This window comes from Pogona vitticeps, chromosome 1 (assembly GCF_051106095.1).
Source record: "Pogona vitticeps strain Pit_001003342236 chromosome 1, PviZW2.1, whole genome shotgun sequence".
Taxonomy (NCBI): Eukaryota; Metazoa; Chordata; class Lepidosauria; order Squamata; family Agamidae; genus Pogona; species Pogona vitticeps.
In genome coordinates this window covers 171,745,362-171,766,789 of record NC_135783.1, presented here as the reverse complement: position 1 = coordinate 171,766,789, position 21,428 = coordinate 171,745,362, and the positions used below count along the sequence as shown (strand labels likewise).

Below are 21,428 nucleotides of genomic sequence, written 5' to 3'. Positions count from 1 at the left end.
TAGTGGGACTCACTTTAAAGTACAGAAATACCTAAACACCTCAAAAGCCCCCCCCCCCCACACACATACACACAACGGAGGCAGGGAGAGAGTGCTGCTTTAGATTCCTCTGGCCACTAAACATTCCAAAGAATCAGGATTTTTTCTCTTTGTCCTCTTCTCTATGTGTATACAATTAGGTCTTGCTCCTCCCCCTTATCTTCTGCTAAACACACCTCCACGGACCCTTTCCATGCCGTGTCACTCGGCTCTATTTCAACCAACACTCCCTCCACACAACCTTAGCTCTCTTCAGGTTTCTGTTCTACTGAGGACGGCACACTAGCCTTTGCGCCTTCACACCATGGCAATTTTAATTTCAGTGGGAAATAGGCTGCAACTGTGTCATGCAATTTTGGAGATAAAGCTTGATCTAGGTGAGCAAAATGTAGATTGTGGGTTAGTAACCTGAAATTTCTGAGTTCTGCCAGGGGAATTATTGTTCAGAGACATTGATTTCTAGGATGAGGCTGAAGTCCTAGTCCATTGTCTTACCCATAAGTAAGCCCTGTTCATATCAATAAGACTCATCTGTTTTCTGAAGTACTGGTAAAAAGTTTGGGCAAGAACAAGAACCACATCACACATGGTGTTTCCTGGGAGTTCTAGTCTCACAGTTTTTTAAGCTTTATAAAGGGTGTCTCTCAAAAAGCTATGAACCCAGAAAGAATTGCAGCTTCTTCTTAGACAGTTTCAATGTTTACGTGGCCAGCGCAACTAGACACGGAATGGTATTACCTTCGCACCGTGGTGGTACATATTTATCTACTTGCATTTGCATGCTTTCAAACTGCTAGGTTGTCAGGAGCTGGGACAAGCGACGGGAGCTTACTCTGCCACTTGGATTCGATCTTACGACTGCTTGGTCTTCTGACCTTGCAGCACAGAGGCTTCTGCGGTTTAACCTGCCTTCCTGTGTAAAATAAGCACCTTGAAAGTCCTTTATCTTCCAAATCATTTAATGGATTGACTCCAAATTTATATATATAAACTTGTCACAGGAGTTGTTTCCTTTTCAGGAAGCAGTGGTGAGGATTTGAAAAAGAGTCTTCAGATACCGTGTGAGCAGGGGGGAAAAGCTGGCGAAACAGGATCACGGGGATGGATATAAAGATTTCCTTTAAAATACAATTTAGGATTTTCTGAATACTTGTCCAGCCTTCTACAAATTTGGCACACAGCAAGCCCATACTGCCTACTATTGCTCTACTCAATATGGAGCTGACTCAATAACCCACTTAAAAATTATAACTTTTTGTTTGGATTGCCTCCTCCTATCAGTAATTGCTTACTGAATGCTCTTTTGAGTGGCCATGCCACATCAGGAGCTCTCATTCCCCTTTAATAGGTTTAATACAACCCAAGTTGCCTTGATTTTTTTTCACTCAGGTGCATCTGTTGGAAAGGGAGATTTTGGGAGCTGTGGAGAAAGTTAAATAGTTAGGAGTATCAGGAGCTAAAGACTAATGGGAAGGAGCTGAAAGCACACCTGACAGTTATGAGGAAGCACATTTTGTTTGGAAGACCTGTGGATGGCAGAAGCTATGCTGGAACAACTTTAGTGGGAGAAGCAGTGGGGTGGGAAGTAGAATACCATTCTTTACTCCACTCTCAATTGCTTCCCCTTCCAACTATTGATTTTGATCAGGATTGCATATTGTTTAGTAAAAATAAAATAACTCTTATTATAGATTGCTGGGGAGTGTGGGAGAGGAAGAGGTATCTTTTCCTTCTCTTCACACTCTCCACACACCAGAGGGTGAGCTGCGGTGCAGAGCTCCAGTTTCAGATGGACCGAAGTCCAAAACAGGAACTGTTCTTTTTTTGGGAACTGGAGATACATTGCAATATTTTGTTTCCTATACTTGAAGCTACTCAATGGTAAGAACCTGGAGGCAAAAGGGATGACTTGCTATCTTTCAGTATGCATTATAATAATAGATCATGCCAGATCAAATGTGGGAATAGTGGATAAGGAACTAAGATCCTGTTTTTGACCTTATATTTCCTTGTAATCTTTTAAATTGTAGAAAAGAACCAAATGTTCAACTCCTGACAGCCAAGCACTGCTTGCTGGAGCAGTAATTTTGAGTGCCTAGGGACTTGGGACTTGTCACTTTCATAACCATTCTCATCTGGCAGATTTCGCTTGGTGAGCCATGACATCATGACTTCATAGTATTAGAAAGATAGATTGAAAACATTTGAAACATCTGAAACTCTCAAATATAGAAAGTGGTTTGCAGTACAATAGTCAATTTGGTGTTTTGCTGTTCCTTATTCCCCATTTGCTAAAATCACTATCTACAGTGTCATGTTCATCTTTATAGAGTTATTTTGCCATTCTAGGATCAATATGAGTAGCTTTGACTTTGTTCTGTCCTGAAGGTAACTGTTTATTACTGTGGATATTTAAATCTCCCGATTAATAGGAGCAATTAAACAATAGTTTAATTTCCATCAAATTAACTACCGTAAGATGTAATTGCAGCATAAATGAAGATAAATTTGTTTTAATACAGCAAGAGTTTTATGTAAGTCAAGAACTGAATCTTTAGCTTAACATTATTTTATAATCAACGTTGAAACTTGAAAGAACTTGTCAATGGTAATACATTGCCTAGATGAGTTGTGTGCAGTTCACATGATATTCCCCACGAAGGGGGTATCCTGAGAAAATCAGGTGTTCATGCGCTGGTAGTCTCAAAATTAGACTACTGTAATGCCCTCTACGTGGGGCTGCCCTTGGGACTGCTACAGAGACTGCAACGGGTCCAAAGCATGGCAGCCAGACTACTGAGTGAGGTTAGAAAATACCAAGATATCTCCCCCACTGCGTTATACTGGCTACCTGTTCGCTTTCATACCAGTTTCAAGGTGATGGTACTAACCTATAAAGCCTCAAAGGGTTTGGGACCTCGATATCTGGTGGAGCGCCTTCTTCCAGTTAGGTCTGCCTGCCCTATAAGATTGTTGCAGGCAGGTGGCTGAGAGTTCTGACCCTGAGAGAGGCCCAGAAAATAGCTACTAGAAATTGGGCCTACTCAGTGGTAGCCCCACAACTGTGGAATTCTCTCCCACATGAAGTTCACCTGGTCCCTTCACTGGGCACTTTCAAAAAGATATTTAGAAAGGCCTTTCCTCAACAAACAACAGCCTGATACAATAGTGCCCAATAATATAACATTCATCACACCACCATGTTTTTATGTTTTTACATTTTTGATGCTTTTAAATGTAATTTATGGTATTGTATTTCTGTCTGCACTGCATTTTATGTTATTTGATTTGTGCTTCTTAATGTATTGATGTTGATTTATTTTTTACTTTGTTGTTCTGTCTAGTTGTTGTAAACCACCCAGAGTGGCCTTGGCTGCCAGATGGGTGGTAAATAAATGAATGAATGAAAAAGTGGGCCAAAATTCCTCCACAACAATGTCATACAGAAAACAATTACTTCAAGTTACTGCTTCTAAAGGTGGTTCTACAAGTTATTGAATCATAAGGTGTACTTAGTTTTCCCCCCACATGGTTCCTCCATTTTAGCATTATTTTTGTAAAATAAATGATGATATGATGTAATATGTAATTGTATTGTTGTTCATCTGAGGCTGTATATACCCAATTTTCAGACCTGCCAAGGACCAAATGATTTTTATTACGTCCTGATATATAAAATCATAGAATTCCAAGAGGGTGTATTTTTCCCCACATTACTGTATTAAAGTATACTTATATTTATACTGAGTGTGATTTAGATCAGTGGTTCTTACCCTTTGTTACTCTGAGGTTTTTGAACTGCAACTCCCAGAAACCCCAGCCAGCACAGTTGGTGGTGAAGGCTTCTGGGAGTTGCAGTCCAAAACTCCTGAGTAACCCAAGGTTAAGAACCAGTGATTTAGATTGTTCAGCATGCCAGAATGTGCTGCCTAAATAGGGTCTCAAAGTCAATGCTATCCATACTCCAAATACTTGTGTATATGGTTTGAGCGACATACAAAACACACACACAAAGAATGAGTGTTGTGACTGCTTTCTGTAAACATATAAAAATTATATTCAAGACAGAACTAAATCTTTTCTCTTGACCTTCCCATATTTTGGAGTCATTAGACATTAAACATGGTATAGAGTCTGAGAGAAAGGCTTTTGATTTAACATGTTCCATTAAGGGCTCGCCATGCTCTGAAGTGGAGTTCTAGCAGCAGCTATTCCTTCTGCAGGTGATTTCAGTGCCTGATGCATAGTAACAGCATGCTTGTGGGAATCAGAATTAAGATGACAGGTGCAGTCAAGCACTTTACCTTGCGCCTGTCATTGCTGCCTCTTCCTGTACCATTCAGTGTGGAAGTCAGCATTGGTTCCTGATTTTTGGTGGCTCCACTGTATTGCTTCAAAAAGACTAGAAATCTCCAGTCCCAAAAGTTGTCATGCCTCTACTTCCCATGTCTGAGAACAGTGAAGTATGATACAGCATTAGCGGATGAGCTTGCCGAATATGTGCTTCAGAGTCAATCAGAGTAAACATGTTACACTGCAGAACAATCAGTTATTAAGTTTTCAAGCTCAGTTTGAACTGCTAGGGATGGAATTTTTTGGATTTTCTGGACTACAAATACCATTTCTCTCCTCTCTGAGAGTTCTGGCTACATTAGAAACAACTGAATCATAGAATCATAAATGAAATTTGAAGGAGCCATCATGTCCAGCCCCCTGCTCAACTCAGGAATCCGAATCAAAGCAGTTCTGACAGATGATGGTCTAATTTTCTCTTGAATGCCTTCAATGTTGGAGCGCTCACCACCTCTCAAGGTAATCGGTTCCACTGCCTCACTGCTCTAACACTTAGGATATTTTTCCTGATATTCAACTGAAATCTGGCTTCCTATAACTTGAGCCCATTGTTGTGTGTCCTGCATGATGGAGAACACAGATCCTGCCCCTCTGTATGACAGCCTTTTAAGTATTTGAAGAATATTATCCTATCTTCCCTCAATCTTCTTTTCTCATGACTAAACATGCCCGGTTCTTTCAGTATTTCCTCATAAGGCTTGGTTTCCAGCCTCCTTATCATCCTTGTTGCCCTCCTCTGAACTTGTTCCAATTTGTTGCCATTCTTCTTGAAGTGGACACAGAACTCAAGATGAGACTAACCAGTGCTGAATAGAGGGGAATTAGTACCTCGTGTGATTTGGAGCCTAGAATAGCATTTGCCTTTTTTGTATTCACATACAAAATGTTGGCCCATATTCAGCTTGTGATCTGTAATGATTCCAAGATCCTTCTCAATCACAGTATTGTTGAGCCAGATATTCCCCATCTTGCAACTATGTGTTTGGTTTCTTTTTCCTAGGTGCAGTACTTTGCACTTATCCCTGTTGAATTTCATTCTGTTGTTTTCAGACCAGTGCTCCATCCTATCTAGATAGATCATTTAGAATTTTGTTTCTGTCTTCCAGGGTACTAGGTATTCCACCCAATTTTGTATCATCTGCTAATTTGATTAACATTCCCTGTATCTCATGATCCACGTCATTAAGTAATAAAAATGTTGAAGAACACTGGGGCCAGAACTGAGTCCTGGGGTACCCCACTTCTTACCTCCACCCAGTTGGAGAAGGAACCATTAACCATCACTCTCTGAGTACGATTCTGTAGCCAACTGTGTATCCAGCTGACAGTTGTTCTGTCCAGCCCACACCTAGTTAGCTTCCTAATCAGAATATCATGGGGCACTTTGTCAAAACCTTTGCTGAAACCAAGGTATACTATGTCTATAGCATTCCCTTTGTCTAATGTGACACAGCTGCGAGCAGAATTGGAAGGCTTTAAGGCTTAGTTAGGTCTAGTATCTCTTTCCTGTCCCAGTGCATCATGGGGAAGCTTTCTTTTTGAGCAGGAGGGTTGGGTGGAGTGAGGGCTTGCTTAGCCTCAAAGCCTTCCAGTTTAGGCCTTTCCTCCTCAGATACAATCATTTGGGCTTTCATAAGGCAGTGGTTCCCAACCTTGGGTAACCCAGGTGGTTTTGTTTTCTTTTGTTTTGTTTTTGGACTGCAACTCCCAGAAACCCCAGCCAGCACAGCTGGTGGTGAAGGCTTCTGGAAATTGCAGTCTAAGATCACCTGGGTTATCCAAGTTTGGGAACCACTGTCATAAGATGTCTGTAAGGTGGGTATAACTCTCAGAGTGAAGAATTTGTAGTCCCAAACATCCCATTCCTATGTGCCATGTTTCAGACATCATCTACTTTTATATGAATCTCGTTGTAGTTTGGAATCGGTTAAGGAAGACTTCATATTCAGAGGACAAGCTGTCTTCCACAAGGAACAGAACCTTCTTAATCATCACTCTGGATCTTTGTAATGCCCCTCTGTCTGTGGATTGTACGGCTGGGGACACTTTTTTCCTGTTGGAACACTTATTTCAAGGTGTTGCCAGTTGCTTGCTTGTATTTCGTTTCTTTCTTTTATGTTTTTTTCTTTGTTGATTAAGTCATTGTTTTTTAATAATAAATAAAATTGAGTGTTATTCCTCTCTGATTGTTGAGGGTGGTCCTCACATTTAGTGGCTGAAATTGATTTCATGCAAAAATGTTGTGGAGGGCTGATGATGTTTTCAGCCTCAGTGATTTTTTTGGGGGGAAAAACCCACATTTTCCCCCCAAATGTCCCAAGGCTCCCAAGGCTCTTGTGGGATCCTTTCATCATCAAGAAGCAATTGGGGTTGTGGGAAATGAGGGGACAGTTTTAAAAATTGCCAGCACTAGGATAATTTTAATGCTGGCGGCAAGTTTTGGAAATTAAAGACCTCTTCCCATCCTGCAACCTTCAGTGGCTTCCCAAAGGAAGATCAGTATTCTTTAATTTTTAGAAAAACATCAGGACTGATGACATTACCAGCCTTCACTTAGGGTAGCAATGCAAACAGGATTTCAGTGAGCAGTTATCAATAGATATTGGTTTTGATGCAAAAGTTACCATTTATTTGACTAAGGCTGAACTATCGAGTACACTTTTATTTCACTACAGTGCTACAGCTGAATTTTAAACATATTAGAGTATTGTGGACAAATACTGTGGAAGTATCCCCATCATGTTTTCATGAAGGCATTCTATACTGCCATCATCTTAGACTGTTGGTTGATTTGTAGTCCAAGACATTTGGAGAGCACCAGATTGAGGGTGGCTGTTCTAGGAAATAGGTCAGGGCTGCTGGTAGGCAGGGATCAGTCTGGAGGTCGGGGGGGAAAAAAGGCTGGTCTCGACTAGCTGGCCACTTTCATTGTTGGAGCTTCTTTAAGCCAAGCTCAGTGTTCATGTTTGTATTTGTCTGGTATATATGTGTATATAGTAAAATGGAATGATTTCTTGTAAAGTTGTCACAGTTTTATTGGGGGCAGTTTTGAGCATGAGGACAGATCCGTGGAGAATGGGAGGATCTCTGGGGATGAAGGCCCTCCTTGGGTGCACCTCCTTTTAAGGGGTAGGGAGAAGAGTCTAGGTACACACACAGGTCAGGAGATGTTGTGCACTTCCGTCCACCCTGGTGACAGAGGAGTCCACACAATGGCATGTGCCCATGTGGCTAAATCCAGTTCTGTTACTTGGGTTATCATCCGCTACCAGGCAGGTTGACTGATGTGTGAGCCATCCTCCATGCTGACACCTCTTTGGCTATTTGGCAGCTGTAGACTTGAGGCCAGTTTTTTTTTCCCAATTAAAGTTGGATCTGTGTGATTTGTTTTAGTTCTCCCTTCTTCCCCCTTGACTGACCAGATCCATTTCACTTGAATGAAAACTGATTTTCTGGTTTTCTCTTGGACCAAATTATTCCCTCGCAGCTTTGGTTGTAAATTTATTCATGGAAAAAACAAAAACAAAAAAGAGATGAGATTGATTTTAAAAATATTGAAGCTTGTTGATATTTATTGTGACTGAAAGTACATACTGTATAATATGGATACTTTAATTACCTACATACACATCTCCCTTCAACAACTGGACCCACATGTAGTTCAAAATCTGTGTGTAACTCCTATGCCCCCTAGAACATCATTACAAAGCATAAATGGTTGATACACACAGAGAGAGAGAGAGAGAGACGGAGACAGAACAGTTCTCTGTGTTGGGGTTTTCTTCGACAGCACCGAGAGTCCTTTCCATGCAGTACCATGTGTAATGAACCTTAAAGGTCCTTATGATCCTTGATCTAGAGTCTGAATTAGAGATGGTGTGTGTGTGTGTGTGTGTGTAAGCAGACCACTCTGACACCTTCAGTGTTGAACTCATGGGGTTCTGGGTTGCCAGGGTACAGTATTTATTGAATATTTATTTATTGAACTTTTTGTTTATTGGAATATTTATTTATGTAATGAAAAAGATTCTGTGTATAACCAAAACCATGCTGTTCAGCCCCGTGCAATACCACTTTTTTTTCCTTTCCCTATTAGACACAGGATTACTATTTGATCATGTAAATCAAATCATGAAATTGCTGTTGAATGTGGATATGGTACCTCACCTTTGGACAGAGGGGAAAATAATGAATGTATTTTAATTTTGTCTTTACAGTTGCACAGAAGATTGTTGCAACAAGGAAAAAGCAGCAACTTTCGATAGGTCCTTGCAAATCGTTACCAAATTCTCCAAGCCACTCATCTGTATGTTCAACCCAAGTCTCTGCAGTACATATCAGCCAGGTATGAAATAGATTTTTTCCTATCTTCATCCCATTTTATGAGATTAAAATTGGGCAACAGAAGTGCGTGATTTCCCACCCACCCCAGGCAAAAAGCCTGTTTTGTAGCTACACAAGTTGTGTAACTTTTGGAGGCTAGTTCCCTCCCATTAAAAAAATCACCATAGACATTATCAGTTGCACACTATGTCCCATAACTCAGTGTGCAATATATAATGTCTGCAATAATATCTTAATTTGAGGCAATTCATCTCCAAAAATTATACTGTCTGTGTTATGCCAGCATAATTAGGCAGGAGGATTTAGATCGTAATGGATTTTCTGTTACACTATGGAGTACCATAATATCTGGGTGTAGATTCAGGTTTCTGACAACTTCAGGTTGGGATGGAAAATTTTAATAGTGCTTTGGATCGCATTTTCATTGGGCCTATCATGCTGTCTCATTACTTGAATTTATGTTGAACTCAACCAGCAACAAGCGGCAGCTTATATAATGTGGTTAGAAATGAATACCTCCAAATATACCTATTTCTATAAAATGTAGAGCAAAGTCTTGCAGTGAATTCTGAAATACGGTGGTTGAATGTCTGTGGAGCTCCATGGAGGCAGTTCTTCTCAACTGTTTGTATGGATCTTTGTTGTCACAACTGGCAAAACTGCATTGGGGCACAAGAGAGGTGAGTGTTTGAAAAAACTAATTACAGTGGTGCCCCGCATAGTGACGATAATCCGTGCAGCAAAAATCGTCACTATACGGATTCGTCGCTATGCAGAACAAAGAAGCCCATAGGAATGCATTAAAACATGTTTAATGTGTTCCTATGGGCAAAAAACTCACTGTTCTGCAAAAATCCTCCATGCGGCCGCCATTTTCGCTGCCCGGGCAGCGAGGAATCCGGGCAAAAACACAGCGGGCGCCCATTTTATTTACCTGGCGGCCATTTTGGAACCGCCGATCAGCTGTTAAAAAAACATCGCTATGCGAAAATCAGTAAGCGAAACGCTTACCAATCATCGCAAAGTGATGTTTTACCATTAGAAACATCGCAATGCGATCGCAAAAAACACACCGCTATGCGGATTCATCGTTAAACGAATCGCTCGTTATGCGGGGCACCACTGTAATTGATATATGCCCTGAAAAAAAGGAAGACCATTGTGGCTACAGGAGCATTGGTGGAACTATTGCAACCCTTATTGTACATCAGTTTGAAAAGAATGAATGTTCACCATCAGGTAAGTGTGTGGAAGACAGGGATGCTCCTGTTGGTGAGCTATTGTGCTTTAAGTCAGGCCTCACACACCCCACTCCACAATGTGAAGAGCATTTCGATGTTGTTCTTGTGCAGGAACCCCAGGACAGGAATGCTACTACTTGTTACTTATGGGAATTTGGGATCCAGAGACTTGTGTTGTAATGTCCATGTTAGGGATTGGAAGCTACCTGATTAAACAGAAGGAAATTGTGTTCTACCCCAGTGGTTAACCGATATAAAGGAAGCCTTGCCGGGAAAGGGTGGGAGTGGGAAAGTAGAGAACTTATCAAAGGAAGAGGTAGGCAGTCAGATGGAGACCAGAGGAGGAGGAGGAGTAGAAGCCCAGGGAATTAGTAGAAGAAAACTCTGAGATTGATGTTGTACAGAAAGCACAAGGAGCTGTTGGGAGCCAAGTAGGATCCTAGGAAAACCTTGAGAAGGACACTTGGAGAGATGTCCTCGAGGAATAGACTGGAACATTGTAAAAGATTCAGTAACAAATGGGTTAGAACTCAGACCTCAGGGCAGAGTACTTCCCGGAGGAAGAGTTAGAATGGTTCTCTGTTTACAGGGAGGGTCCTCTGTGAGGGGTTTTTGGTGCAACTTCAAGTACCCAAAGGTGAGAGGAGAAAACATGAACATCCCAAGATCCCCTACTAGCCATTGTATTGGGGTGAGTGAGAATGATGGGCTGCAAGGAAGACAGGAGGGATCAGTAGGAAAAGAGCTGCACTGTCTGTTCCATCAGTAAGGACCCTGGGGGTGTGTGGGACTAGGAGACTCCTTTCTTTAAAAGAAGACTTTGAGGCAGCGAGGTTAACGAGACTTGAAAGAGTAGGACGGAGTTCTAACCTGTTGTTATTTAACCTTTCATAAGTTCAGTAAAACCTGTTGCATGTTCAACTGTGGGTCTCATGTACTTACAGTCTGGAATGAACAAAAGACATGAGGGAGGGGCCAGCAGGACTCCCACTGACTTTGGGCTTGGCGGTGCTAAAAGCATTCCTGATCACCAGTGAAACCCAGTGGCAAAGTTGAATGGCATCAGTGTTAAGTCTTGTTGACTACTACTACTTTAGTTTGTTTTTCTGTCCCTATTTTCATTTTTTTTTCTCCTCTACATTACTGAGGTTTCGGAAACTGAGATGAAATGAAGTATGTTCGAGTAGAAACTGTCAAGTTTTTCTTTTCGAAATGCACAAGAAGGCTTAGTTACGTAAGATTGGTACATCATTGGTACTGGGCATCTCAAGGAGATCAGAAACATCCTGGAAGTAACAGATATAAATGTTGATTCACGGGCCTTTAAACATCTTTTGGAGATCTATTTGTTGTTGCTATGTGCTGTCAAGTCACTTTGACTTGCGACGACCCTGTGAATGAGCGATCTCCAAAATGTCCTTTCTCAACAGCCGTGTTCAGCTCTTGTAGACTCAAACATGTGGGTTCCTTTAGGGAGTTAGTCCATCTCATATTTGATCTTCCTCTTTTCCTGCTGCCTTCCACCTTTCCCAGCATTATTGTCTTTTCCAGACAATCGTGCCTTCTTATGATGTGCCCAAACTAGAGCAACCTCAGTATCAACATTTTTGCCTCCAGAAATAGTTCAGGCTTGATTTGGCCTCGGACTCACTTGTTTGTCTTTCTGGCAGTACAGGGTATCTGCAAAGCTCTCCTCCAGCACCACATTACAAAGAAATAAATTTTTCCCTGTCAGCTTTCTTTACGGTCCAGCTTTCACACCCATACATGGTATAGAATCATGAAGTTGGAAGGGGCCCATGAGGCCATCGAGTTTGACCTCTTATCCCTGTTGAATTTCATTCTGTTGTTTTCAGCCCAGTGCTCATGCCTATCTCGATCATTTTGAATTTTGTTTCAGTCTTCCAGGATAGTAGCTATTTGAGTAGCATTTCCTGGATCTCATGATCCAAGTCATTAATAAAAATGTTGAAGAACCCTGAGCCCTTTAAATGACAAAGGAGACATTTAGTTGGAAGTGGTAGATTTCATACTTATCATACTTACAATGAGATTACTCAGCTGGGTAAAAAAAACTTGTCCCTCCTATACTTACATCCCAGACTCTGTCATGTCTGAATGTTTCACAAGCATTCTAATACTACTCTGAATCAAGAGAAATATAGTCAGCATTCATCTAATTGAAGAATTTGCATTACACATTATCTGTTAGTCCCTTAAATTATCAATTCTAATGAAATAGATTGAAATAAATTGTTTTAAAGATATAGATCTTTTTTAAAAAAATGCAACACTGCTGTTGAAAATAAAATTAAGTATGTGAAATAGGAATTGACTTTATTTCTTCTAAAATTGATTTTGATCATTTACAGACCAGCAACGGAGGAGGGAGTTTAAGTGATTATTCTTCTTCTGTCCCATCTACTCCAAGCACCAGCCAGAAAGAGCTACGGATTGATGTTCCACCTACAACCAACACTCCAACTCCTGTTCGTAAACAGTCAAAGCGCCGATCCAATCTTTTCACAGTGAGTGAAGTTTGTGATATTTCATTGTATTCTATTCATGTTATTTCTGTGCTATCCATCAACCAAGTCATTTGGGTATTTTTCAAAAGCTAACAAAGTTAGCAAAATAAAGTGTTCAGTATTGTCACTTTCTGCTTCTGATTTCAATTGCTTCCCATTTCCTTAGGCAGAAGCTTATAGCACCTGTCCTTCATCTCCAGTAACCATGTTCATACTGTTGGACATCTGCCATGGCTTGTGCTTTGACAGCCATTCATCTGTTGTCAGTCGGTATTTGTCATGTATTTCTTGCCCACAAAATATGCTTGTTATCTGCATTTGATGAGTCACTTCCCTGTATCCCAAAATAAGGAAACAATAGAGCCTTAAGGTATAGATTATTGGGTTAATTCAGCGGTCCCATACTGTTTTGGGACCGTGAACTGGCTGAACCTCTGAGAAAGGCACCCCCTGCAGGTGTGTGCGGGTGCAGGTGTGCTCTCAGACGCATGCGCGAAGCGGTGGGGGAGTGCCCACCCGCCAGCGCCAGCATGAGCACTCCCCCACCCCTTTGCACATGCGCTGGGGCACCTGCATGCCCGCCTGTGCACCCCTTCGCACAGGCGCTTGGGCGCATGTGCGAAGTAGTGGGGGAGCACCCGCCCTCCTGCCAATGCTGGCGTGAGAGCTCCTCCACCCCTTCGCGCATGCGCAAAGGCACCTGCACACCTGCCTGTGTGCCCACCCACCCCTTCATGGGACACTCAGGTGCATGCATGAAGGGGTAGGAGAGCGCTCACGCTGGCGCTGGTACGCATGCACGTGTGCAAAGCAGCTGTGGGGAGGGGAGTGTGTGCCGGGATGGGTGGGTAGGAGGTCTGTCTTCGTGGCCTGGTCCAGCTCAGGCCACTGACTGGCACCGGGCCGCAGACCAGGGGTGGATGACCTCTAGGTTAATTGATTGAAATAAAGCAAATGAAAGAGCTTGACATGCCTTGTCCACTTCTGAATGTCCACTCACCAAGTTTTCTTCTGGCTTTCAGTATGCAAGAATCTAACTTGACTACTGAGTGGTCAGAGTACAGAGGCTACGGCTTATATTAGGCACCTGGATATAGCTTTTTCACCTACCTGTTCAGGCAAATATCTGGATAGGACTTCTCTGAGAAGGGTGTCTCTCAGTTATGTCACCAGTGAGAAGGCTCACTACTCAGTATCAGCACATCTTACTTAATTTGGTAGAGGCTCCTGAGAAAGGGTCACTGAAGAATACAATAAAATCAAGGCTGTTATATTTGGGAGAAGACATTCCTTCTGGTAACCTTTTTTTATTCCCTGCAGTGAAAAGTTTGGATTTTGTAGTGAAGAATTTGGAGCCTTGTGGCGCAGTGGTTAAACTGCAGTATTGCAGCCAAGACTGCTTATGACTAGAGATGTGGGTAGTCATATTCGTATATGAATATAAATACCCACGCACAGATGGACATAACGAGAGGGGCTGGACTATCCACTGACCCATCCACTGCTGCAGCCAGCCCCGCACTCCCTTCCAGTTGCTCCAGAGCTTGCGGTCGACTAGCCACTTGTCAGCCTGGCAGGGAGGCTCGTCTTCCTTCCGTCTGTCACGAGTGGATAGTCAACCATGAGCTCCGGAGTGATTGGAAGGGAGCACAGAGCTGGCTGCAGCACTGTCCACCTGTGCAGGAATATTTGTATTTGAAAACAAATACCTCAGTCTCTGCTCACAACCTGAGTTTTATCCTGGGCTCAGGTAGCTGGCCTTCCATCCTTCCAGGGTCCAGTTTGTCAATATTTATGTGGTACACTGTCATTCCAGTGATACTGACTTCACAGATATTTTTTTAAAGGATCTTTAATGGTTCTTCACTGATGCAAAGAGTTTTTGCTTGCTTTTCTATCTTTTTCCTTTCCTCCACTTTTTGCTGCAAAGAGGAGGGACAATAATAGGAGCTAGCTAAAGTAAATGTTAGGCAGTTTCAGACAAACAAGAAGATGACTGCTGGGGTATTCAAGAAATGGAATGTGTGACAATTTCCGGTATGATTGTCTTGTTAGTAAAAAGTGCTGCGCTATTAATATGGTGACTTAACGTGTTCTACAGTCCTCTGTGGAAGAGTTCAAGCTTTTTAACCAACTAATTCTGATAGTATAGGAATGTGTAATAGGAATGTGCAGGAGAAAAACCTTTTGGGGTACATTCAGGTACTGACTTTCATTTAGGTTTTCTATTTGAGATTGATATTTGAGAACAACAACAGTACACAAAACAGAAGACTCAATCATAGACAGGCAATAATATTTTAAAGTATTGATGTAGTCACTAATAATACTTTAAAGTTCACATTTATCACATCACTACCCTCATCAATTTATCAGCAGGGAAAAGTGTAGATGAGAAAGAGAAATCATAATCATGAGAATAGAGCGTGTGCGCACACGCACGCACACATATAGTCATTTTGGGCAGTATAATCATATCCCAACCAACTCCAAACCCCAAGATCGAATACAGGAGAGAGACAGCTCTCCCCTCTACCACTTTGTTGACTTTGGTCAGCAGGACAGGCATAATCTACGAGGTCAAGGGTGTGGAGTCCATATGACAATAAAGTAAATAACAACAACAATAATGTCAAGTGAATTCTTACTTACGGTGACCCTTTTCATGGCTTAACAGTTAGAGAATGCTCAGAAGTGGTTTACCATTTCCTTTTTCTGGCGGTGCTCGCTGACTGTGTAGCTTTCCCAGGGTTCTACTCATAGGAGGCACAACGGAGAATCAAACCCCCAAGCTCTGGTCCTGCAGCCAGATACCTAAACTACTGAGCTGTCCAGCCAGCTAATAAAAGAAATGGGGGTGGGGTTCCTTCCAAAAATCATTAACATAAAAATGCCAAAAATACAGAGAATCCAAGAAATCCAGAAAGCAATCCAAAATTAGAGGAACAGCAGCAAGATTTAAAAAATAATAATAATCTGCAATAGAGGAACAACAGTAGCATACCAGCAAGGAACAAATTCAATCCAAAATGGAGCTCAGAAGAGCTTTCACAACAGTAATAGCAAACAAATAACCAAGTAGCTAAACAGCAGCCACTCCAGGTTTTCACAACCTTTTACTGATTCAAACACACTGTCCGTTAAAACTTCTCTGAACCCTAAAACTTCTCTGACATCCCTCCTCATAAGAGTTGCAGCACTGTTTGCGGGAATATCAGTGGGGCAATTTGGCATACAAGAGAAAACTGAGGTAATTCTGATAGTTTCATCAGCCTCTCTTTTGAAATACTGAATCAGAGGACATGAAAACAAAGAAAGGACACATATTGGAAGTTGAAGGAGGGCCAGGCCACAAAAGAAGAATACAGACAAAGAATTGCAGGGATGGTGTTAGGAAAGCAAGAGCTGAGACTGAGCTGAGGTGAGCAAGAGCAGGAAAAAAGCATTCTTTAGGTACGTGCATAGCAAAAGGCAGAGAAAAGAAACAGTGGCTCAGTTACTCAGTGGAGACAAAAAAAGTGATAACAGATTACAGAGAAAAGGCAGAAGTGCTCAATTCCTATTTCAGCTGGATCTTTTCCCAAAAGACAGTGTATGAAGGCAAATGTGAAGTATAAAGGGAGGGGACAGGATCACAGCTTGAAATGGATAAACATTTAGTCAAGGAATGCCTTGCTAGTTTGAATGAGTTCAAATCCCCGGAGCTGGATGGATTGCATCCAAAGATATTGAAGAACTTGCCTAAGAGATCTCAGAACCACTGGCCATTATTTTCTTGAAATCATGGAGGATGGGTGAAGTGCTGGGTGACTGGAGGAGGCCTAACATTGTCTATCTTCAAAAGGGGAAAAAGAAAGAAGAGTCAACCTAACATCAAGCTGAGGGAAAATTTTGGAACAGATGATAAAGCAGTCACTCTGCAAGTACAGTACCTTGAAAACAAGAACTGACCATGTTTAACCTGGAAAAAAAGAAGACTGAGGGGAAATAGGATGGTACAACTGGAAGCGAATATTGATTTGTCAAGAACAAATTCTGCCAGAAATTCTCATTTTTTATCAGATAATCTCCCTGGTAGATGATGATGGGAATACTGTAGATGTAATATATCATGACTTCAGCAAAACCTTTGACAAAATGCCTCATGCTGTTCTCATTAGCAAGCTAAGTGCGGGTTGGATAGCACAAGTGCTATTTTAGGCTGCCTTAACAGAAGTACAGTGTCTCAACTCTCATGAAGTGCTTTCCCCCCTCTATTTGGCACTGATTAGACCTCATATTGAGTCCTGTGTCCATTTTAAGAAGGATGTCAACAAACTGGAGCAAATTCAGAGGAAGGCAGCAAGAATGATCAGATGACTGGAAACCAAGCCCTATGATGGGAGATTGAAAGAACTGACCATGTTTAACCTGGAAAAAAAGAAGACTGAGGGGAGATAGGATGCTACAATGGTTCCCAACCTTGGGTATCCAGATGTTCTTGGACTAAAACTCCCAGAAGCCTTCACCACTAACTGTGCTAGCCAGGATTTCTGGGAGTTGTAGTCTAAAAACATCTGGAGACCCAAGGTTGGGAACCACTGGTATAGCAGTTTTCAAACACGTGAAAGATTGTCATACAGACTAGGGACAGATCTGTTCCCAATCATCCCAGAGTGCAGAACACGTAATAATGGGTTCAAGTTACAGGAAGTTACAGGAAGTCTGATTTTGGCTGAATATCAGGAAAATATCCTAACTGTTAGAGCATTGCAACAACAGAACCAGTGATCTCTGGAGGTGGTGAGTACTCCAACTCTGGAGGCATTCAAGAGGAAATCGGACAGCCATCTGTCAGATCCACTTTGATTTGGATTCCTGCACTGAGCTGGGGGTTGGCCATATAGGCTTCTTCCAACTCAATTATTCCATGGTTCTATGATTTGGATTTCAGAGGCTCTCTACTGGAAATCAGTGAAGGATTCAGAAAAGGCAAGAGCTCTTTCATGTTGGTTTCTTTTTCACTTGCATTCACCCAAAAGTCCCATCCCTACTTTGCAATAGTCTGTGAAATTACTGCTTGTTTGATTTCCCTGTTGCATTGGTAATGAATGTTCATGTAGTTTTGTGAAGCACTTCATTTTGTGATAAACTGGATTAACGTCTGTCATCAGCCAGATGACTCTTCTGGCCCCTCCATGGAACTGATATGTAACAGGTGGGTTTGCACCCCCCAACTTTATTCTGTATCAAGCCAAAGCTCTGGCTGCAACTGATCCAGGCTGCTTTTCAGGCAGGGAACTGGTTTTGCTGCACATAGGCAGTTTCCAGCTGAGGAAATCCAGCATGCAGTTGAAGATACTTTTATAGGGATACTTGTTGGGGATCAGTCTTCAAGTTGATGCCTCTGTTGGGATTGGCTTTGTTTGACCGTTGCATAATTCCCCCAATGGAATTGATGTCATGTGAGTAACGCATTTTCTGTGCAGCTTCCTCTACTATTTAGGAGGGCAAGCTCCATGGTAAGTGGAATGTCTGTTCTCTTATAGATTGGAGGGGATCTTTTTACCAATAGCTGCTGTAGTTTGTGGGGGGTGTAGAGACTAAGGCTACAGTGAATATCTCTGCATTTTGGATGAAGAGCATTCCAAGACTGGATTAGGGCCATGGGATGGAGGTTTACTATCTCTTTCTTCTAGCAGATCTTTTCAGAATACAGATCTCCAAAAGTTTGGAACTTCAGCTCCTGTCCACCCCTCATACATGGTCCATTGTCAAGGCTAAAGTTGAAAATATCTGAAGATCTCCATTCTGCCCCCCTCCCCGATCTGCAATACAGTGTGGGTGGGATGAAGATAGATTTGGTCTTTGCAAACTTTCCTTTAGGATTAAAACCTCCACAGATAATTTATTTATGGTGCAACTGTAATAGGACTGTCAGTGGATACTAGCAGTGAAATAGTGTTTATTTGCTGAATAGTAAGTTTTTCATCCACTAGATGTCAGTGCCAGTCAATGATTGGAAAGTAGAGCAAGTATACTGAAAATGTTCTGAGTGAAGGTATGTTTGCTGAAATTATTGATTCTGCTTCTATTCAGACTTTGTTTAGGATCTATACAACAGTTCTATGTTGAGATCCACTTTAATGGATTAAAATGAAAACATTTGGCATGTAAATATACTGTAGCTTTTCATGTGTCATATTTAGAGGGTATAAGGATCTGCATCATTGATTTACAGTTTTATTCATTGGCTCTTGCTACTAAATCTCTTTTAAACAGTATAATTAGCTGAATTATTTTATCCTGGCAAAAGTAGCATAAACATTTTGTATCTTATTATTTTCCCCTAGACATTTTAAAATTGAAAATAGGATTTTAAAATATCCTTTAAAATATTGAAAGCAGTAATCAAAACATTTGGAAACATTGGTCTTGATTGCTCAAGGGCCAAGAAATTTTCATTCTCCATATAATACTGTGATCTACAATATGGTATATTGAAAGTATCAGTGCAATAATGGCTGAAATCTGTTTTGTAAGTTAAGACTTGTACTTTGTGTATGTTACCATCTGCAGCCATGCCATAGCTGTTGTAGGGGCATTAAAGTCTGCTTCTTTCCCTTCTCCAGATTCCAGGGATCCTGGGGCATCCCTTTGACCCAAGGAATGGAACACTTTAGTGCCTGGAAATTGGGACTGGTGGCAGTGAGTTTTGGGCTCTGAAGAGTCTCCGGCCTCTAAAAGTTTTCCCAGGTTGAAAGTGAACCCTACGGATCACTGGAACCTATAGGCTTGGGGAGAAAAAGCTTTTAGTGCCCACCCCCAATGTCTGTAGCACAACAGTCATTGATGATATAATGCACATTATGAATAATAATTTGTCAAACAGGATTTCAGCCACTGATTAAACTGAAAGAGACATTTAAGACCTGCTTTTTTCATTCCAATTCTGTAGGAATCTTGGCACGTTATACTTTGTGAAAAAAATATTACCATATTACTCTTTTCACTTCAGGAAAAGATGTTAGAACTGACCATGTTATGTTCAGGGGTGTGCAGCTATTACTGTTCCTCTGAGGGAGTTTTGCTCCTTTGAATATATCATGTTTCAAAAATTTTTTTTTAAAAAAGGCATGTTAGATAGAATTAATTTAGCATCTTCAAACCCCACTTTTTTCTAGAGAGATTAAGATGGCTAGAAGCAAGAATTAATCCATGTATTAACCATTTAAAATGTTAAAATATAAGTAAAGTCTGAAGATATTAAAACAACAGCAAATGTAACAGACTACAGCATTATTCAAAAAAACAGTAAGAAATTACTAAGACAAAATCATACTATGATCTCATTTAATTTTAGAAGTCTCCTCCCCTCACCCCAAGGTCTATTTGATTTGAAAACAGAAAGCTAAGTACTGTAGTTTCTCAGGCAGAGCTTGGAAAGTTACTTTTAAGAGCACTAATAGTACTACCGTGCATATAATGATACAACGAAGCCACCTGTAACTGAGCAGTGCTGAAATGATGCTCCAGAGAGTGTGAACCCTGATATCATTTTACTATTATGTTCATTATTCTTAAAATAATCTTTACAAACTCTGCTCTCAATTCATATTAGTAAAAAACCTTAACCACACTAAGCTATACATTTTTATGTATAATCTCTTACAAACAGTTGCAGTTCAGTCCTAGATTTCAAAATTAATTGTAGTATTCCACTGAAACTATGTTCACACACACACTCTTTCTGAGCATTCGTGTTGCAGGTCTTACTTTTGCCCCAATACCCCTATTAAGTAATGCATATTGTAAATTCACCTTTTGTTTTGCTATATAGTTTATATTTTAGGGCAAAAAATGACTGTTTCATATTCTTACAGTTTTTGACAGGCAGACAAATAAAATGGTTCCCTGCCCCAGATTATTGTCTAAACTCATCCATGTTACTAATTTGTAATCATTTGTTATAAAAAGGGGAAATAATTAACTTTTTTCTTACAAAAATGCTCTGGATAGCCACTACCTGTCCTTTAATCAATTAAGAATGACAGTGTACACTCTCTTGCTTTCCTAATTTTTTAAGGAAACTGATATGCTCCATTCCATTAATTTACTCATCTAAGTGTTTGTCACTAAGTGATAAACTGTATGTTTTCCAAAAGACTGAACTGCTTGTAGCCAAGGTGGTTAGACATTGTAACTGTGTTAAAAAATCCCAAATGTGAGCCAGATATGATGCCTAGGACTGGGAGAACCACAACAGGGTAGAATGGTCGTAAAGTAAGGAGAGGGAACATGTGATGTTGTGTGGTAACTCCCATCATCCCTCACCAGTGTTTTTGCTGCTTAGGGCTGATGAGAACTGCAGTCCAACAACATCATTTCTTACCCCACTCTTGGAGCTGGTTAGAGTCAGATTAAAAAAATAAACTCTTTTAAGGGGAAATAGTCAATGTTATTCCCAAGGAAAATTGAGCCCTCTTCAGTCAATCCTTACCAGGTTCTTAGCAGCACATAGAATGCACAGAGAGCAACACTTAGCCCCTTCCCTCTGCGGCATTGCTTTCTGCACTTAGTGAGCAACATGTCTGAAGGGAAGAGGATGCTGCTCGCAAGGGACTGTCATCCATGCGAGTGTACACTGAAATATGTCTGCCAGCGTTTAGGGTGCCACAATGCTTTTGCAGTTTTTTGCTGAAAACAGATACGTAAGAACCGAAAAGGGCTTTGTGCATTGTCTAGTTGCACTGCTTTCAGCAGAAACTGTTCTAGTCACCTACCTGATACATTTTTGGGAAACAATATGAAAAGGTCTGAGTGAGGTCAGAAGCATTCAGATGGGGAGGAACAGAATAACCTGCTCCTTCCTTGAGAGAAATGGTGGCTGTGACTTGTATGTGAGGGTGTGGTGAATCTGACTGCCTTGATGTGGCTCCATTTT

General features: G+C 41.2%; 1 protein-coding gene across 11 annotated transcripts in view; it reads left to right on the top strand.

Annotated features, from left to right (window-relative positions):
• AGAP1 (ArfGAP with GTPase domain, ankyrin repeat and PH domain 1) overlaps window positions 1–21,428 on the top strand; it is a 528,918-nt gene that overhangs the window by 141,682 nt on the left and 365,808 nt on the right. For all 11 annotated transcript variants that reach the window (XR_013537918.1, XM_072977375.2, XM_072977373.2 and 8 more), the window contains 2 exons: window positions 8,610–8,737; window positions 12,350–12,505. Coding sequence is in view for 10 of the 11 variants with exons in the window: in XM_072977375.2 (XP_072833476.1) it covers window positions 8,610–8,737; window positions 12,350–12,505 (284 nt within the window). In the remaining variant the exon portion in view is untranslated. The remainder of the gene's footprint in view (window positions 1–8,609; window positions 8,738–12,349; window positions 12,506–21,428) is intronic.